The sequence below is a fragment of the Eleutherodactylus coqui genome, chromosome 9 (assembly GCF_035609145.1).
Source record: "Eleutherodactylus coqui strain aEleCoq1 chromosome 9, aEleCoq1.hap1, whole genome shotgun sequence".
Taxonomy (NCBI): domain Eukaryota; kingdom Metazoa; phylum Chordata; class Amphibia; order Anura; family Eleutherodactylidae; genus Eleutherodactylus; species Eleutherodactylus coqui.
Window position 1 is genome coordinate 130,284,717 of NC_089845.1, and position 18,895 is coordinate 130,303,611.

The 18,895-nt window shown below is 46.7% G+C and overlaps 1 protein-coding gene across 1 annotated transcript in view; it reads left to right on the forward strand.

Annotated features, from left to right (window-relative positions):
- Positions 1 to 18,895, forward strand: part of TAF2 (TATA-box binding protein associated factor 2) — a 127,712-nt gene that overhangs the window by 70,240 nt on the left and 38,577 nt on the right. The window contains exons 17-21 of the mRNA XM_066578507.1: positions 2,588 to 2,728; positions 8,283 to 8,393; positions 10,773 to 10,966; positions 12,410 to 12,549; positions 15,085 to 15,154. Of these exons, the coding sequence (XP_066434604.1) occupies positions 2,588 to 2,728; positions 8,283 to 8,393; positions 10,773 to 10,966; positions 12,410 to 12,549; positions 15,085 to 15,154 (656 nt within the window). The remainder of the gene's footprint in view (positions 1 to 2,587; positions 2,729 to 8,282; positions 8,394 to 10,772; positions 10,967 to 12,409; positions 12,550 to 15,084; positions 15,155 to 18,895) is intronic.

An 18,895-nucleotide genomic window follows, 5' to 3' on the forward strand; every position in this document is an offset into this window, starting at 1 on the left:
TCAGCGCAGGACAAACCCAAGGGATGTGTTGAAATTTAAAAAAAAATTACTTACCCGAATCCCCTCTCTGCAACTTCTTCCTTCTTTTCCTCCAAGATGGCCGCCGGGATCTTCACCCACGATGCACCGCGGGTCTTCTCCCATGGTGCAACGTGGGCTCTGTGCGGTCCATTGCCGATTCCAGCCTCCTGATTGGCTGGAATCGGCACACGTGACGGGGTGGAGCTACGCGATGACGCGTAGAAGGGGGCGGAGCCAGAACGACGCTCGTGCCCGGACCGACCAGAAGGGAGAAGACCCTTCTGCGCAAGCGCATCTAATCGGGCGATTAGACGCTGAAATTAGACGGAGCCATGGAGACGGGGACGCCAGCAACGGAGTGGGTAAGTGAATAACTTCTGTATGGCTCATATTTAATGCACGATGTACATTACAAAGTGCATTAATATGGCCATACAGAAGTGCTGAACCCCACTTGCTTTCGCGAGACAACCCCTTTAAGCTTAAGGCCACTTCCACGGGCGACATGATATCTGCTCGAGAGAATCGCTGCAAAGTCGCACATGATGCTATTTTGGGGGAAAGGGAGTCTTGAAATATAAGGCCTAACCCAAAAATAAGCCCTATCTGCATCAAAATAAATAATAATACATTACCTATCAGGTGCTGTCAGCTCCGGCGCGCGTCTCCTCTGCAGCTCCGGCACTCTTTTCTGTAGTCTTCAGGCAGCCCTTCCTGGATTGGAGGTTTAAAAATGCACACTTATAGGTAGCTCTGGCTGTGATTGGCTGAGCCGCGGCGCTCGAGAACCAAACAGAGCCAGCGCTCAATGAAACATTCACAGCCATCGATGGCCATATACTAAGGGGTTCACACAGTGAGCCTCTACTAGCTAGTATTGGGTGTAAAGGAGAAGGATTTTGGATAATGTGCGGGATATAGGACAACAATAAGTTAGTTTTATGTCTATTATCCCTGAGGACAAACCTGCCTGTAGCAGCTTGAATAAAATCATTTTAAAGGTTCCTTTTGTATAAATATGAAGAGAGCGGTAAGTGGAGGCGTCCGATAGCAATGTAAGTACTTCACCTTCACACCAAGCTTTGTCAAGTGTCACAATAGAACTGTCCTTATCTGCAGGGCGGAATATAATAAAAGGATTTAGAGCCATGTATTCTATTGCTTTTCTTTGGTTTAGTGATTTATTATATACTCGTTACATCTGGAATATAAGCGTATGTGTATTTGCATGCATCGGCATATTCTACTGTACTTTTTGCTTCCTCAAGGCATCTTCATTTGTGCACGGCAAACAGAAGCAGCAATTTAAGTGGCTAATTAGTTAAATGAGTTCCAGATGTGTTCTTTTTCCTGTGCAGTGGTTCACGCATCTCCTAGTGCATTGAGCGGGCATTTGCACATCTCTATTGACGCCTATGGAAACTTTAGGTCACAAATGCATGTGAAAATAGAGCATGCTGCGGGGTGCGGTGGGGGTTTGCACCACCGAAATGTGCAGGAAAATACGCACGTGTGAATGAACCCATTAAAATCAATGGATTCTATTCTCTGGATGTTGTGTGCAAATACCCCATTGTGAGGGGGGGGGGGTAAGTTGGTGAGTTTGTTTCCATTTGACTTAAAAAGTGTCCAGAACTGAAGTTCTTGTTCGGAGAGGATAAAAATCCGATTGGCTATTTTTGATTTATTAATGGTAGTAGAAAACGTATCCACAGGAGGAATTGACTCATTTTGTAAATTGCTGAGTAGTTAATTGGTAATCAAGCGTAATTTCCAGAGAAATAGCTCTATTGAAAATATTAGCTTCATGCGGAGTAGTAGAAATAACTGGAGTAGTATTGTCTATAGTGGAAATATTGGAAAAATGCTTCCTCACAGTTAAGTCGTGTACATTTATTGACCTCTTTGATCGTCTGATACAGATTGGTATTAGAGGTGGGGACAAAAGTGAGACCCTTTGAAAGACAAGATGAGGGTGAAGTCACACGAACGTATATCGGCTCGGTTTTTACGCCGAGCCGATATACGTTGTCCTCGTGTGCAGCGGGGGGGGGTGGGGGGTGGAAGAGCCAGGAGCAGGAACTGAGCTCCCGCCCCACTCTCTGCCTTCTCTCCGCCCCTCTGCACTATTTGCAATGGGAAGAGGCTGGACGTGGGCGGGGATAAGTTCCGCGAATTAGCCCCGCCCCCGTCCCACCGCTCTCCATTGCAAATAGTGCAGAGGGGCGGAGAGGAGGCAGAGAGAGGGGCGGGAGCTCAGTTCCTGCTCCTGGCTCTTCCACACACCCCCCCCCCCCCTGCACACGAGGACAACGTATATCGGCTCGGCGTAAAAACCGAGCCGATATACGTTCGTGGGAATGCACCCTGACTGTGCAGAATTGAAAATGATTGCTGATAAACTGACAACTAATTAAACATCGTTCACGGCATGTTTGTGGTTGCATTTCCACATGTAGTTTTTTTTCCGCTATATACGTAGTTTTTTCCACATAAGATGCCTGCAGTCTGTACTACACTGGTCAGTTTGTGTACCTAATATTTTATGTTGTGTGTCTCAACTTAGATTGCTAACTCAATGGTGAGTACGTGGACCGGACCCCCAGCGATGAAGTCCTTATTTACACGCATGTTTTGCTGTAAGAGCTGCCCGAACATTGTGAAAACCAACAACTTCATGAATTTCCAGAGTTACTTTCTACAGAAGGTAAACGCATCCGACTCTCCTCTTTCTGCTGTTCGTAGGATGACAACTTTTTCTTTAACCATCCGTCTTTTCATCACCAGTCAGTACTGTGCTTCATCTTACCCCTTCACGTCTCATTTTATGCTTTGACACAATCTTTATCATGACTAGGCCAACTAATAGGTGGTCCAAACTTACACTAGACAGTCTTAAAATTTGACCGAATTATCATTCATAAATCTGGCGGGTTTTAAGAATGTCTAGTCTATAAAGCGCCTTTTACACGGATCGATAAATCATTCGCACCAGTGAACGATGACAGATTCGCTCGTGCTGCCTGTTTATACAGGCAGATCGCTCACAATTCTATTCGCATATCATTCAGTCATTCGCATTTACTCTACCGGTGATTGTAAACAACGAAGTGATCGCTGCTCATAGGCAATAGCATGCGAGGGACCAAACGATTATTTCTATGCCTGCATAAAATGAACGAGAAGCAAACACATTTTCCTTCAGTTATTGGCCGTATTTACCCAAAAGGGGTGTCGTTCGAATTCACACAATCCAACAATTTCTTTGAATGACAATTGCTTTGTGTAAAAGGGGCCTAGGTTTGCATTGTCTAACAATTAGGATTAACCCTTTGCAATCCAATTTTGGATTCAGGGTTTCCTACGTTTTTTTCTCTTTCTGCCATTATACAATGGCGTCCAGTAAGAATACCCTGCTGGGCATCTTCCAACATCGGAGCTGTATGGCCTTCAATCAGAATGTCTTAAGACCTCAGACAGTGGATTGGAAAGGGTTAATAAATAAGCCCAATGTTCCTGCTCTACATTGTTGCATTATAGCAAAATAACTCTGCTGTGAGAAGTATTCCACAAACCATGTTAACATTTAGGCCGCCTGCAGACGAGCGGAAATCCCGCCGCGGGATTTCCCGCGGGATTTCTGCCGCTGAAAGTCTGCATAGGAGTGCATTACAATACGCACTCCTATGCAGACGGCCGCGGTTTGGCCGCGCGAAATCTCGCGCGGCAAACAAACCGCGGCATGTTCTAATTTTCTGCGGGGCACGCACTCACCTGGCCGCCGGCTCCGGTCTGCGCATGCGCCGGATGCGCGGCAGCCGGCACATCAAAGAGCCGGGGCCGCCAGGCGCGGGTGAGTACGCGCTCGTCCCTGCAGGCTCTGGGGTCGGATCGCGCGGCGAGATTTCTCGCTGCCGGATCCGACCCGCTCGTCTGCAGGCGGCCTTACTGATCGCAAACTGGATGAGAAGTCTTCCCCCTCTCCTCCTTCCGCAGATGAGAAGTCTTCCCCCTCTCCTCCTTCCGCAGATGAGAAGTCTTCCCCCTCTCCTCCTTCCGCAGATGAGAAGTCTTCCCCCTCTCCTCCTTCGGCAGATGAGAAGTCTTCCCCCTCTCCTCCTTCCGCAGATGAGAAGTCTTCCCCCTCTCCTCCTTCCGCAGATGAGAAGTCTTCCCCCTCTCCTCCTTCCGCAGATGAGAAGTCTTCCCCCTCTCCTCCTTCCGCAGATGAGAAGTCTTCCCCCTCTCCTCCTTCTGCAGATGAGAAGTCTTCCCCCTCTCCTCCTTCGGCAGATGAGAAGTCTTCCCCCTCTCCTCCTTCGGCAGATGAGAAGTCTTCCCCCTCTCCTCCTTCGGCAGATGAGAAGCCTTCCCCCTCTCCTCCTTCGGCAGATGAGAAGCCTTCCCCCTCTCCTCCTTCGGCAGATGAGAAGCCTTCCCCCTCTCCTCCTTCGGCAGATGAGAAGCCTTCCCCCTCTCCTCCTTCGGCAGATGAGAAGTCTTCCCCCTCTCCTCCTTCGGCAGATGAGAAGTCTTCCCCCTCTCCTCCTTCGGCAGATGAGAAGTCTTCCCCCTCTCCTCCTTCGGCAGATGAGAAGTCTTCCCCCTCTCCTCCTTCGGCAGATGAGAAGTCTTCCCCCTCTCCTCCTTCGGCAGATGAGAAGTCTTCCCCCTCTCCTCCTTCGGCAGATGAGAAGTCTTCCCCCTCTCCTCCTTCGGCAGATGAGAAGTCTTCCCCCTCTCCTCCTTCGGCAGATGAGAAGTCTTCCCCCTCTCCTCCTTCGGCAGATGAGAAGTCTTCCCCCTCTCCTCCTTCGGCAGATGAGAAGTCTTCCCCCTCTCCTCCTTCGGCAGATGAGAAGTCTTCCCCCTCTCCTCCTTCGGCAGATGAGAAGTCTTCCCCCTCTCCTCCTTCGGCAGATGAGAAGTCTTCCCCCTCTCCTCCTTCGGCAGATGAGAAGTCTTCCCCCTCTCCTCCTTCGGCAGATGAGAAGTCTTCCCCCTCTCCTCCTTCGGCAGATGAGAAGTCTTCCCCCTCTCCTCCTTCGGCAGATGAGAAGTCTTCCCCCTCTCCTCCTTCGGCAGATGAGAAGTCTTCCCCCTCTCCTCCTTCGGCAGATGAGAAGTCTTCCCCCTCTCCTCCTTCGGCAGATGAGAAGTCTTCCCCCTCTCCTCCTTCGGCAGATGAGAAGTCTTCCCCCTCTCCTCCTTCGGCAGATGAGAAGTCTTCCCCCTCTCCTCCTTCGGCAGATGAGAAGTCTTCCCCCTCTCCTCCTTCGGCAGATGAGAAGTCTTCCCCCTCTCCTCCTTCGGCAGATGAGAAGTCTTCCCCCTCTCCTCCTTCGGCAGATGAGAAGTCTTCCCCCTCTCCTCCTTCGGCAGATGAGAAGTCTTCCCCCTCTCCTCCTTCGGCAGATGAGAAGTCTTCCCCCTCTCCTCCTTCGGCAGATGAGAAGTCTTCCCCCTCTCCTCCTTCGGCAGATGAGAAGTCTTCCCCCTCTCCTCCTTCGGCAGATGAGAAGTCTTCCCCCTCTCCTCCTTCGGCAGATGAGAAGTCTTCCCCCTCTCCTCCTTCGGCAGATGAGAAGTCTTCCCCCTCTCCTCCTTCGGCAGATGAGAAGTCTTCCCCCTCTCCTCCTTCGGCAGATGAGAAGTCTTCCCCCTCTCCTCCTTCGGCAGATGAGAAGTCTTCCCCCTCTCCTCCTTCGGCAGATGAGAAGTCTTCCCCCTCTCCTCCTTCGGCAGATGAGAAGTCTTCCCCCTCTCCTCCTTCGGCAGATGAGAAGTCTTCCCCCTCTCCTCCTTCGGCAGATGAGAAGTCTTCCCCCTCTCCTCCTTCGGCAGATGAGAAGTCTTCCCCCTCTCCTCCTTCGGCAGATGAGAAGTCTTCCCCCTCTCCTCCTTCGGCAGATGAGAAGTCTTCCCCCTCTCCTCCTTCGGCAGATGAGAAGTCTTCCCCCTCTCCTCCTTCGGCAGATGAGAAGTCTTCCCCCTCTCCTCCTTCGGCAGATGAGAAGTCTTCCCCCTCTCCTCCTTCGGCAGATGAGAAGTCTTCCCCCTCTCCTCCTTCGGCAGATGAGAAGTCTTCCCCCTCTCCTCCTTCGGCAGATGAGAAGTCTTCCCCCTCTCCTCCTTCCGCAGATGAGAAGTCTTCGCCCTCTCCTCCTTCCGCAGATGAGAAGTCTTCGCCCTCTCCTCCTTCCGCAGATGAGAAGTCTTCGCCCTCTCCTCCTTCCGCAGATGAGAAGTCTTCGCCCTCTCCTCCTTCCGCAGATGAGAAGTCTTCGCCCTCTCCTCCTTCCGCAGATGAGAAGTCTTCGCCCTCTCCTCCTTCCGCAGATGAGAAGTCTTCGCCCTCTCCTCCTTCCGCAGATGAGAAGTCTTCGCCCTCTCCTCCTTCCGCAGATGAGAAGTCTTCGCCCTCTCCTCCTTCCGCAGATGAGAAGTCTTCGCCCTCTCCTCCTTCCGCAGATGAGAAGTCTTCCCCCTCTCCTCCTTCCGCAGATGAGAAGTCTTCGCCCTCTCCTCCTTCTGCTCCATTTCACTGTTCTCGTACTGGCTGTAAGACAACTGGCTGCAGCAAGAGCCTTACCCTTTCCCCCTAGTTTTGCTCGGTCTGTAATGGGACCAAAAGATTGAGGGCCACCCTGTTCCTCAGCGAAAAATGTGAGCGATCAGCTGATTTAACCCCTGTATTTTCTGCAGGATTTTGTACAAGACTGTTTCAGGAACACGTAGAAAATTCAGCAGAATGACAAACGACATTTCTAGGTTTCGCGTTCCTTTAAACGGTAACTTGTCAGATCCCCAATAGGTCACTGCAGTACAGTGACAAACACACTGATATCACGTGGGCATTGAAAGGCATGCATTTTGGAATTTTCCTTCACACTCGCGCATATGAATTGCGTATTCCACGAGCGGAAGAAAAATTGCAATATGCTCAATTTTTGCCATGGAGTCCACGCAGACTGCCTCCATTTAAGTTAATGTTGGCGTCCGACTTGCAGCTCATATGTGATTAGCATTGCGTATTGACTGAGGGTACCCGCGTCATTGTTAAGCGACGGCGTGGAAAGTACATTAAAAAACTGTACTGCACGGGACCGCCTGTGGGCCTCCATGGTCATCCACCATATAGTTAAGAGAGGTATGTAGGGTCACCGGCCGGGCTCACAGCCGAAATCCACTGCGGGTCTCCTGCATGTGGAATCCAGCTTGTTCATGTTAGCCCCGCCTTTTACTCATTTGTTCAGACATTTAAAAAAAAAAAAAAAAAAATCATCATGTTTTCACTGCTTTCTCCTGGCTTTCCTTGTCACTAATTAACACGGCTCTCTGCATTAGGCTACCTACACACGGGTGAGCGTGATATCGGGCCGTGCGATTTACCAGTGAATGCGGGGCATTTTCTATCAAAAACGCCTCCTGTCACTTCTGCGTGGTAGTTTTCAGCCATTTCACAGTATCAACAGGTGTTTCTCATTGTTTTCAATAGAAAACATCGCAGCACATCGCACACTGTGTCATGTGTTTTACTGTCAAATTGAAAACCATGAGCGATGCGTTCTGAGGAATGTGAAAATATAGGACATGCCACGATTTTTGTGGTGTGGGAAAAAATTGCGCGCGTGTGACTCCATGCAAAAGAATTAGGTTCATGTTCATGCGAGATTTCTGCATTTTGCAATGCACAAATCTCACACCATTTTCTCAGCCATGTGATACCGGACTTACGGTTCATATGAGGAGATCTGTGAATCAGCGGCAGGGAAGCACTGAATATATTAATATTAATAAGCCAACTCGCTTACATAGTAAAATAGTATGTGATGCCGAAGGGAGACAATGTCCCCCTAGTTCAACCTCTTTCCACTCCCACTTGTTGATCCAGAGGAAGGCAAAAAAAACCCAATGAGGCAGAAGCCAATTTAGCCAATGTGGAGGAAAAAATCCTTCCCGACTCCATAGTGGCAGTCAGAATAATTCCAGGATGAACGCTGTGAACTTTGAAACATACGTTTTCCAAAGCAGACGAACTTGCTGAAATCTACATTTCTGTCACCATCCAGAAGTGCCCACAGCCCAAGAGCAAATAGGGATCTGATGCTTCCCTTAAAGTGTAAAAAAGAGGATTCTAGTGAAGACGTTCTGTGAACACTATATTCAACCCCTAAATTCGTTGTACGTGCGTTTGTCCTCTCACTGAGCTGCTATATGCACCATTTATAACATTGAGGTTTCATACTTGTGTTTTGCAGACAATGCCAGTTGCTATGGCTCTACTGAGAGACGTCCATAACTTGTGTCCGAAAGAAGTTCTTTCCTTTATCTTAGACCTCATTAAATACAATGACAACAGGAAAAACAAGGTAAGGACATCTGTGGATAATAACCCATATGGATGGGACGGATGTCGGGCAAGTGATGCCCGACACTCGTCCCCGCACATACTCGCTCCCATGCTGCTGCACGGGAGCTAGTATCGTTGACTCACATCGGGACGGCTGCAGGAGATTTCACTCCTCGCTACCCACCTCCCCTCTCCATTGCCTTAACATAGCGGCCGTTCAGTACTGAACGGATGCTATTTACACTGAGCGATTAGCTCACTGTCCATGCAGCGCGAGGAGAAAAACCTCCTGCAGCCGCCCCACTGTGAGCCAGCGGTACTAGCACCCTACAGCAGCACGAGAGCGAGTATGTGTGGGGACAAGTGTCGGACATTGTTTGCCCGACATTCGTCCCTTGTAAATGGGCCTTAAAACACTAATCTTGCAGTAAAGCTCCAAATTTACTGGTGATTTGCGACAACCAAAGTTGATACGGGGTTGTAGCCTGTAGCATAGATTGCTGTGAACACCGGTACAGATTGTCGTAATGCCAGTAACAACCATTAGAACCATTTTCTTCTCAATTTCTCACATATGGGAATATTTTCTATCAAACATCTCACTCAATGTCCTCCAGAATAAATAATCTGTTTGCACGGGAGGTGTCCCAAAATTAATATGTATAGAGAACGCGAGTTGTGTGTGATGTGAGCCACACTATAGCCAGCGCCTTGTATCTGATCTGCTTCCCACTGCTTGAATCATCTTTGCAGGAAGCACATTTAACTAATTTGTTTACCTGGCCAAATGCCAGGAAATTATTGTAATTCGTTTTGCATGGATACATTTTATTTTCAATGTGAACATGAAGTTTTTCCTGCAGCCCCTTTTCTTACACATTTGTTTTTTTCACACAAGTTGGCTGTCGAGAGGTCAATATTTTTGCTGTAAATTCACATTACAAATCAAACGTTTAGTTCAATTTGGGAGATTTGTGGTCTTCGTAGTCAAGACGTGGAATAAAAGGCGTGTTTTACTCTATTTTGGATTAAAATGACTGACCATTAGGGGTCCACCATGGGGCAAATTAAGCAGAATTGTGGGCTCAAGTATATGAAATGGGACAGGTGGGCAGACACTGGTGAGTGACTTCACCAGCTGTGCCCATCTACACTATCCACACGATATACAGAAGATTGTAACTGCTCATCCACTGATTTTGTGCAGGGGCCACTTATAGGACAGCAAGCACTCTGGATATACAGGGGTGCTATAACAGAAACAGACACTTTCAATGCTATATAGAAACCGTTAAGTAGACGTTTAATATGTATGATAGCGTGGAGCTGGGATGAAAGTTTTTTGTGATGTCAGGATCACATGAGCATCCATGGATCAGGAAATTCAGGACACTAGTCTGCTTTGCAAAGGGAAAACTTCTGGGAGACCCCTGTAGCAGCGGAACAAGTGGGCTGTGTTTGGGAAAAGGCTCATGCAAACTAAGCCCGGCTGAAAACGAACGGGTATGCATTGCAGAAGCCACAGGTGGCGTTCACACCAAATACCATTTGGAACACGCGAAAAGAAACATTTTTTTTTAAAATCTGTACTGCGCATGTCTAACGGTGGCTCGCCACTGCCATCTGCAGTCCAGATAAGGAAAAGAAAAGATGCGGACGCCTGCTGTGGTCATGGCCGGATTCAGGCGCGGGCTCCCGTATATGGAGTCCGACCCGACCCTGGGCAGCCGGCGCAAGGCTGGGCGCACCGAGCACGTGGTAAATTGCTGCACGTATTATGCAGCGTTTTACTGCTGTGTGAGCCCAACCTATCGCTGCGCATGAATAAGGCAAGTGAAAAATAGAGGTTCTGCTCAACGTAAGCTGGCGAAAAAATCTAGATCATGTTTATTAAAGAACACGTGAAGGTGCACAGACTGCTTAAACACATTGCAAATAAGCAAACCGTTTAAAAAGATTCCATGTAAGCGACGCATTTCAGCTAACAATAGCCTTTATCCAAGCGCATATGGCAGCGATTTGAGACTGCACAGGACGGCGTATCTCATGCATGCGGGCAGGTGCAGTCTTCGTTTATGCTGCATAAACTATGGACGATGAGCTGATCACTCCCACTCCCGGCGGCTCACGGTACTAATTGGTACTAATAGGTATTAGTACCAAGTAGTAATTTATGCAAAAATTATCGCTCAAAAGCCATCTTTTGAGCGATCATCTTTGTGTCTAAATGCACCTTAAGAGAAGAGAAAAACCTAACAATTTGTGCAAACCTTTGAAGGGACAAAAATCTAATTCCAGATACATTTTAACCTGAACATTTTGATAAATTTGGTGAGAAAAAAATCTAATTGTGAAGAACCTCCTGATTTTGTGACTTTTCTTGTTTTCTTTTTTTTAGTTTTCAGACAACTACTACAGGGCCGAACTCATTGATGCACTTGCCAATTCAGTAACGCCTGCGGTCAGCGTGAACAATGAATGTCGCACTCTAGACAACCTGAATGCTGATGTGCGGCTTATCCTGGAGGAGATCACACGCTTCCTCAATATGGAGAAACTTCTTCCCAGCTTCAGGCTCACTATAACCGTCAGGTGGGTTTTACTTGTCCCTTAAGTCCCTGCACGTTTCTTACATGGCAGTGGCCTAAACTGATCAGCTGACCTTGGGCACCCGAACAACCAGAACATTTTTTTTTTTGTATGGAGCGTAAGCAGGCACGGCTGTCCTTGTTTTACTGGAAGCTGCATCTGTAATTACAGCGTGACCACTATAGAGGGGTCAGAGCTACGCTGTGTTTTGATGCTGGCAGAAGCTCCCTGATCGGCCGAGTCAAAGCTGCTGACACCAGCCAATCAACTATTGATGACCTATCCTGAGGTCCCTGACATTGCAGAGGCACAGTTGCTCTTTTTCTTGTCATTATCATTTATTTTTCATGCAGTTATTGAAGCTTTTTTTTCTTCCTTTTATACATTGGCCTTTATTTTAATTTTCGGTGATATTAGGGAAACATTTTTTTAAATCTGCTTTTCACTTTCTTTTTTATAGAGCACTAAATGACACGTTTAAATCATTTTTCCCTTTTTGTTACGGTCTTTTTGATATGTGGGATGTACAGTTTTGGCTTCATAAAGAGCAGGGGTGATTGCAGCTTGCTTTTTTTCCTGTATTAAGTTTTTTTTGTATTTAAGAACTCTTTGGGGAATATTTGAACATTACGGTATTTAATCTTTTTTTTTCTATTGCCGATTTCTACTGTAATTGGTGCTGATTTTTTGGTCCCAGTTATAGGGGACACAGAGCCCCCTTCGATGGACTGCTAGGACCCAGCGACTGCACCCCTGGTGATCAGACGATTGCAGGAAGTAATATTACTTCATGATCTGTGTACACTGTGGTTATTGAAAAGGTGAAGATGGGGATATATGCAGACTTTGCCTTATTTCTCAAGAACCGAGCTCTATCTGGCAGCCGGCTCCGCTCTCCTGCAGCTGCCCGATTTCCATGCGGTTGTAGACTGTGCAGAGACATTTAAGGAACGTCTCTGCACAGGTAAATGCAGACAAGTGCCACCTCTAAAGGTATTGGACTGCACACAGTAAAGGCAAATTGCTGGTTTTGTTGCCCGTTTTCTATCTCCTTTTTCTTCTAGTTTCAGCTTATTAATTTTATAGAATGCAGCTCTCTAATATACTTTGACAGCTGTGAGCAATCGACACACAATCTCTCTCGAAGTTATTGAAGGGACACTTTTTTTCCCTGTACCTTCAGCAGATTCAAATCTGTTGTGTAACGCATTACTGTAACGGGCTCTGCGTCTCTGGGAGCATCGCATGACCAGAACAGAGCTCAAACCAACTTCAGGAAGGGATGTTTTCAATGAAGCTATTGCACCTGTCATGCAGCTTCAGATGTAGCATGTTGTGGGAATAGGAACAAAACGATACACGCGAGCAGCAAGCTCCGCCATAAGTATAGGCACTAGATGATAATTGGAGTTTGTTCTTATAGCAGTTCTCCACTTCTATTTCCAGCTGTTTGAGAGCCATCCGTGTGCTACAAAAGAACGGCCATGTTCCAAGCGATCCTTCAGTCTTCAAATCCTACGCCGAGTGTGGACACTTTGTAGATGTCAGAGTGGCAGCTTTAGAAGCAGTCGTTGACTATACAAAGGGTAAGTCTGGCTTGTCATGTGTATCTATATTTAATATACGTTACCTTTTGGTTAATATTTCGTAGCCACTGTTTTTCTTTCTTTCTTGCACACTTGATTATAACCATGCATAGCTAATGTGTGGCATGTGGTCTTGGGGTTTAACCCTATGCCAATGTAAATGTATGGCATAAGTTCAGAGTTCCTGCGATCTAGTAGGGGCAGGTCAGATATTTGGCTGTTAGAGACAGACGGAACTGAGGAGAAGGCAGAAGCCATTTGTAACCACTTCTGGATTCTCTGTTGCTGTCTACATAGTGCTCAGTGAATGCTAAGGAATTAATAGAAATGCCTCTGTTCATTCTTTGCCAGTCACCATTGTCTCTGTAACTGAGGCTTCTATGCATGCCAGATTACAGTGGAAAGTAGGGCAGACAACGTACAGCAATGTCTGGCCGTTCGCTCTCCGGCGTAGGGGTAGATCGGAGAGTGATACTGCTCTGTCGACCTGCAATCGCTTCTTGGAGGAGGACAGACGCTTGCTATCTGCCCTCCTCGTGGGGAACAGGTAGTGAGCTGCCTGGCCTGTCCCAATATCCCTGTAGTCCTGAAGACCTTGATTGAAGAGGTCTGCCTCCTACAAACACTAAGCAAAAACGGATTAGCTAAGTACCTGCAGAGGGTATAAAGCAAGTGGGAGGAACCAACTCGTTTGTCTGCTGAGTGTCGTCCTCCAATCAGCAGGTGCTGTATACCAGTGATGACGAACCTTTTAGAGACCGAATGCCCAGACTGCCACCCAAAACCCACTTATTTATAGCAAAGTGCCAACATGTCAGGGGGTTGTGCTTATCGCGATGTATGATTTTTACCTCCGTCATTATAAAAACAACAAAGCCTTTTCAAAATAGACAGGGAGGAATGCCCTGTGTTTTATTTCCTAGCTGGAGCACTGGAGTACCAGTGGTGCGGATTTTGACAGGAAATCAGTTGTGCACCAGCAGCTGATTACATTGTATGTGGCACTTCCTCTGTAGACTTCCTGCTGTCAGCGCTTCCAGGCTTCTGGCTCATAGCAGCCTGTAGTGGCCTTACCTGACCAGCGGCGCCACAGCTGACCAGGCCGCTAGGAACCGGAAGATGTGGAGCGCTGACATCGGGAAGCCTTCGGAGTAGGTGAGGGGAAGCAACATGCAATATGAAATCGGCTGTGGATACGCAAATACGCAACTGATTTCTTGTCAAAATCCATAGCAATAGTGCAGATTTTGATTGTATTTTTGATGCGGAAATTGCCACGAAAATTTTACACGATGTGTACACATACCTTGAGTCAATTTCAGGTATGCTGCCACATGCAGAGTGGCCTCAGTAACAGTAGTGACCCCCACAGTGGCCCCAGTAGTAATAGTGTCCCCCACAGTGGCCCCAGTAACAATAGTGTCCCCCACAGTGGCCCCAGTAACAATAGTGTCCCCCACAGTGGCCCCAGTAACAATAGTGTCCCCCACAGTGGCCCCAGTAACAATAGTGTCCCCCGCAGTGGCCCCGGTACCAATAGTGTCCCCCGCAGTGGCCCCGGTACCAATAGTGTCCCCGGCAGTGTCCCCGGTAACAATAGTGTCCCCCCGCAGTCTCCCCGGCAACAATAGTGTCCCCCCGCAGTCTCCCCGGCAACAATAGTGTCGCCCCGCAGGGGCCCCGGTAACAATAGTGTCGCCCCGCAGGGGCCCCGGTAACAATAGTGTCGCCCCGCAGGGGCCCCGGTAACAATAGTGTCGCCCCGCAGGGGCCCCGGTAACGATAGTGTCGCCCCGCAGGGGCCCCGGTAACGATAGTGTCGCCCCGCAGGGGCCCCGGTAACGATAGTGTCGCCCCGCAGGGGCCCCGGTAACGATAGTGTCGCCCCGCAGGGGCCCCGGTAACGATAGTGTCCCCCCCAGTGGCCCCGGTAATAATAGTGGCCCCCCGCAGTGGCCCGGGTAACAATAGTGTCCCCCCGCAGTGGCCCTCAGTAGTAATTTTAACCCCTCTCAGTAGCCCCAGTAATAATCGTATTCATGGTATGAACAGATACCTCTCAAAACAGGGACACCAAAGAAACAGTATTTGCGATTGAGACAACATTGCTCTTCATTGAAAGATTGTGATAATCAGTCAACATTTGATACACCCAGCTGGAGGAAACATTCCGCATCTTCAGGTCTTTACGCAGGGTGCCAACTTGGCAAGCAATGTCTTCCACAGTTAATCAGCGGTACCCCATAACCACATGCACTACTCACACAATCATGTTGTCGGACAGGTCAGTGTGTGGCCGAGCCTGCTTTGTGTCGGTATAATGTGACGCTCAACCGTCTTTGAACTGTTGCACCCACGAACGCACATTTTTATGACGCCTTCACCGTATGTCTCATTCAAGTGACCATGAATGTCGATGGGTGTCTTTCCACCCAAGTGAAGAAAACAGATAATTGCACGCTGTTCTCATATGTATGTGCCGTTCATGAATGACACCACGGAGGGGTAAATAACATTTGTGTGTTGTCTTCACAGTGGACAGAAGCTCTGATGATCTACAATGGTTGTTAAGAATGGCCCAGAGTGACCCTCTGCCATATATAAGGTGAGTTGTATGATTTTAGGGAAGTCGTTGAAGAATCTTATTGGCTCTAATAACTGGGTACACATATTATGTTAAAGGGGTTTTCCAGGGAAATGCGATTGATGACCTATCCTGAGGATAATTGTTGTAATTTTTAATGGTACCATTTGGTGATTTATATGACCTTTCGACCGCTTCCTATTCTGATTCTCATCAAATGAGATATGCAAAATTAGCTATTTTGGCCATGTGTTTTAATATATATTTTTTTCATAGCATTCACCATGCGGGTTAAATAGCGCACTAATTTTTTCCGTGAATCATTATGAATATGGAGATATCAAATTTGTTAGTTTTTTTTTTTTTTGACGGGTTAAAATAGTATGGGTGGGTGGGGGAGTTTTGACTTTTTAAATTGTTTTTATCTTTTTAAATAATTTTTAAATACTTATTATTTTTTGTCCTACTGGGGAACTTTAAGTCCCTTAGAAATGATGGTTCCTATAATATACTTCAATATTGCAGTAAATTACATTGGCCTATGAGACCCTGCTGCCTATGAGAGCCTGACTCTGGCTAGGCCTAACAGCCCACATAGATGGTCCTTTTCAAGCCTCTGAGAGCATAGCAGCCCATTCTCACCCCATGATCACATTGCGGGGTCCGATGAGTGACAGCTTCCTACATGTCACGGTCTTATTGACTGTGGTGTGTAAAAGGTTAAACAGCTGGGTTTGGATAAGTTGTTATGCTAGCGAGGCTGTAATGAAGGCATCAAAGTCCACCATCTTTGTACACTCATTAGAAGAGGAAATTTTCTAAGCCGAATGTGCCAGGGTCAATTTTGCCAGGTATTTCCCTGGCAAACCATTTTAAGTGTTACAAATGGGTATTACTATTTCCCCTTATCCATAAAGTGTGTCCGGACACCTGTCTGACATGGTCAGCACTCATCGCACAGTGTCGGCGCACACTTTTTATGGACAAGGGGAGTAGAAACACCCAGTCGCCAGTTTTATTCATACATTTTCAGGAGGAATAACAGAGGAACGACTCGATGTAAGAAAAAGATCCTCCAGAATAGTTTTCTCTTGGAGAGGACAAGTATTTACTGACACAAACCTGACTGGAGACGTGTCCTCTTTATAGGGGTTATCCCACATCAGCTGTACACAAGGTAGATGATAAATGATCCCTGGCAGTCCGACCAGTCACCCACTGGACTTGGGGTACATGAACAAAGGGGGTGTCATAGCGGTTGACCCTCAGCTATCAGTCATTTATTATCTTTCCTATGGCTAGGTGATGAATGCTTTATGTGGGATAACCCCTTCCTGTTAGTTTACCTTCCAGTAGAGGGAGGTAATGCATTGGCTTAGTGAGTTAGCAGAAGTATACTGTAAGCAGCAAACTTTTTGTAGGCCGACCAGAAACATAAAACTGATTTTCTGTGCCTGCCACACTTATATAATCCAAATGCTATGGATGCGACCCGGACAGTTCTCGCCTCCTCTCCAGGGAACTGTAACCGTGTTCTACAGGTATTGGGGGTTTTTTTTTTTAGTTTATTTTTTTTAGAACTCTCTTTTATTAGGTTTTATATAGTACAAATTACAATAACCAAAAGCCAAAAACATTTCACAGCATATTGAAGAAAGGCATGTGACAATCAGTATCTCTTTATTGTGTAGTCATACAAATCTCCATGATTGTATCCAGCCATCTAGGACTAGTACATTGCAATATACTATAGAGAGACTTGTAGGTGGAAGTAGGTTATATCATGTCACTTCCGTTGAAGCCTCATAAACTTAAACCAACTAACTGACCACCTGGGCACGGAGGTCACGCTACCGCTCTCTGCACGCAATATTATACATGAATATTGCTGTTCCAAATCAAGAATGTGCCTGTTTGTATGAAGTTTGTATCGCAACCTCCGGTAAGGTATTGGTGATTGACAGTGTGCTTTCTATGGAACTGTCTGATTTCTCCTGTAAGGAGCCTCTGTTTCACTTATATAAAATACTACTTTTTATGTAGCCTCCCTACAAGGGAAACTATTAGGGCCTGTGTTTTTTAGGATGGACTCTGGTCTTTTATTATTATTACTCTGGTCTTTTATTATTATTACTCTGGTCTTTTTTTATTAAATGGTGTTCACTGTAAGCTATAAATGTTAATTTTGCAGGTTAGCACAATTATGCTGTTGCTACCAAATGTTTATAATTTTTTTGTTTTGATACTTTAAAAAAAAAATAAAAAATTAAATTTTTTTTCACCACATTTCATTTGTTTTTCAAACCTTTTTTTTTGCAATAGCATTGTGGCAGTGTCGGGAGTTTTTTTTTTTGGAGGATGAGTTGTAATTTTTAATGGTACCATTTGGTTCTTCATATGACTTTTTGATCACTTTGTATTCAGTTTTTTTTTTTTTGGCCAGGTGAGAGAGATGCTATATTGGCTATTTTTGCCATGTTTTTTTATTACATTTTTTTCACTGCATTCACTATGTAGGTTAAATAGTGCACTAACTTTTTACAGGAATCATTGCAAACATGGCAATATCAAATTTGTGTTGTTTTTTTTTTAAACATAGTAGGGATAGGGAAGGTGGAGTTTTTGACTTTTTATTTTTATCTTTTTAAATATTTTTTACCATTTTTTTTTAAACACTTTTTTTTATTTTTGTCCCACTAAAGGACTTGAATTGACTTAGGAATGATGGTTCCTATAATGCACTTTAGTACTTTAGTATTGCAGTGTATTACATTAGCCTATCAGACCCTGCCTCTGGCTGAGCCTTATAGCCCACATAGATGGCAGGTCCAGATGCCTTTTTCAAGCCTCCTAGTACATAGCAACCCATTGGCACCCTGTGATCACATCGCAGGGACTGATGAGTGGCAGAGTTAAATGGCTGGGATCGGAGGTTTCTCCACTCCCAGCTGAAATGGGTTGTTATTAGGGATGAGCGAACGTGTCCGTTACGGACACATCCGCACCCGGACACCGGCTTTGCCGAACACTGCAGTGTTCGCGCGTAAGTGTCCGGGTGCCGCCGGGGGGGCGGGGAGATGCGCGGCGGCGCGGGCGGCAGTAGCGGGGAACAGGGGGGAGCCCTCTCTCTCTCCCTCTCCCCCCCACTCCCCGCCGCACCCCCCCGCGCTGCCACGGCGGCCCCCGAACTTTTTCGCCCGAACACTGAAGTGTTCGCAAAGTTCGGTGTTCGGGCGAAAAAGGGGCGGAGCCGAACGTGTTCGCTCATCTCTAGTTATGCCAGTGAGGCTGTAATGAAGGCACCCAAGTCCACCATCTCTGTACACTCATTAGAGCCTGCCAATACTGCAGTAGTGCTGTCCCACAGAAAACAAGCCATCATAAAATTTCAAAATGAAAACTCTTAGGCTCTCTATACAGTAATGCAAAAATAAATTTTCAAAAATATTAAAAGAGGAAATTTTCAAAGCTAAATGTGCCAGGGTCAATTTTGCACCCCCCAAAAATATTTTGCACGCCTGGCACCATATACCATGTGTGATAGACATGTTAGACACCTTCTTTACCTCACTTCCCATGAGGGGTGGTTTTGCATGAAAATAAGTGTGGCTATTTGGGAAATAGGCGTGGTTTAAATGTGACAACATGGGGCAAAATATTTTTTCCAAATTTTGGCACAGACTGAGCCAACCAGCAGATGGTTTAACTCCTTAATAATATGGATAGGATTGCTGGGTCCCGATAGGTTGCTATGGCCTCTGC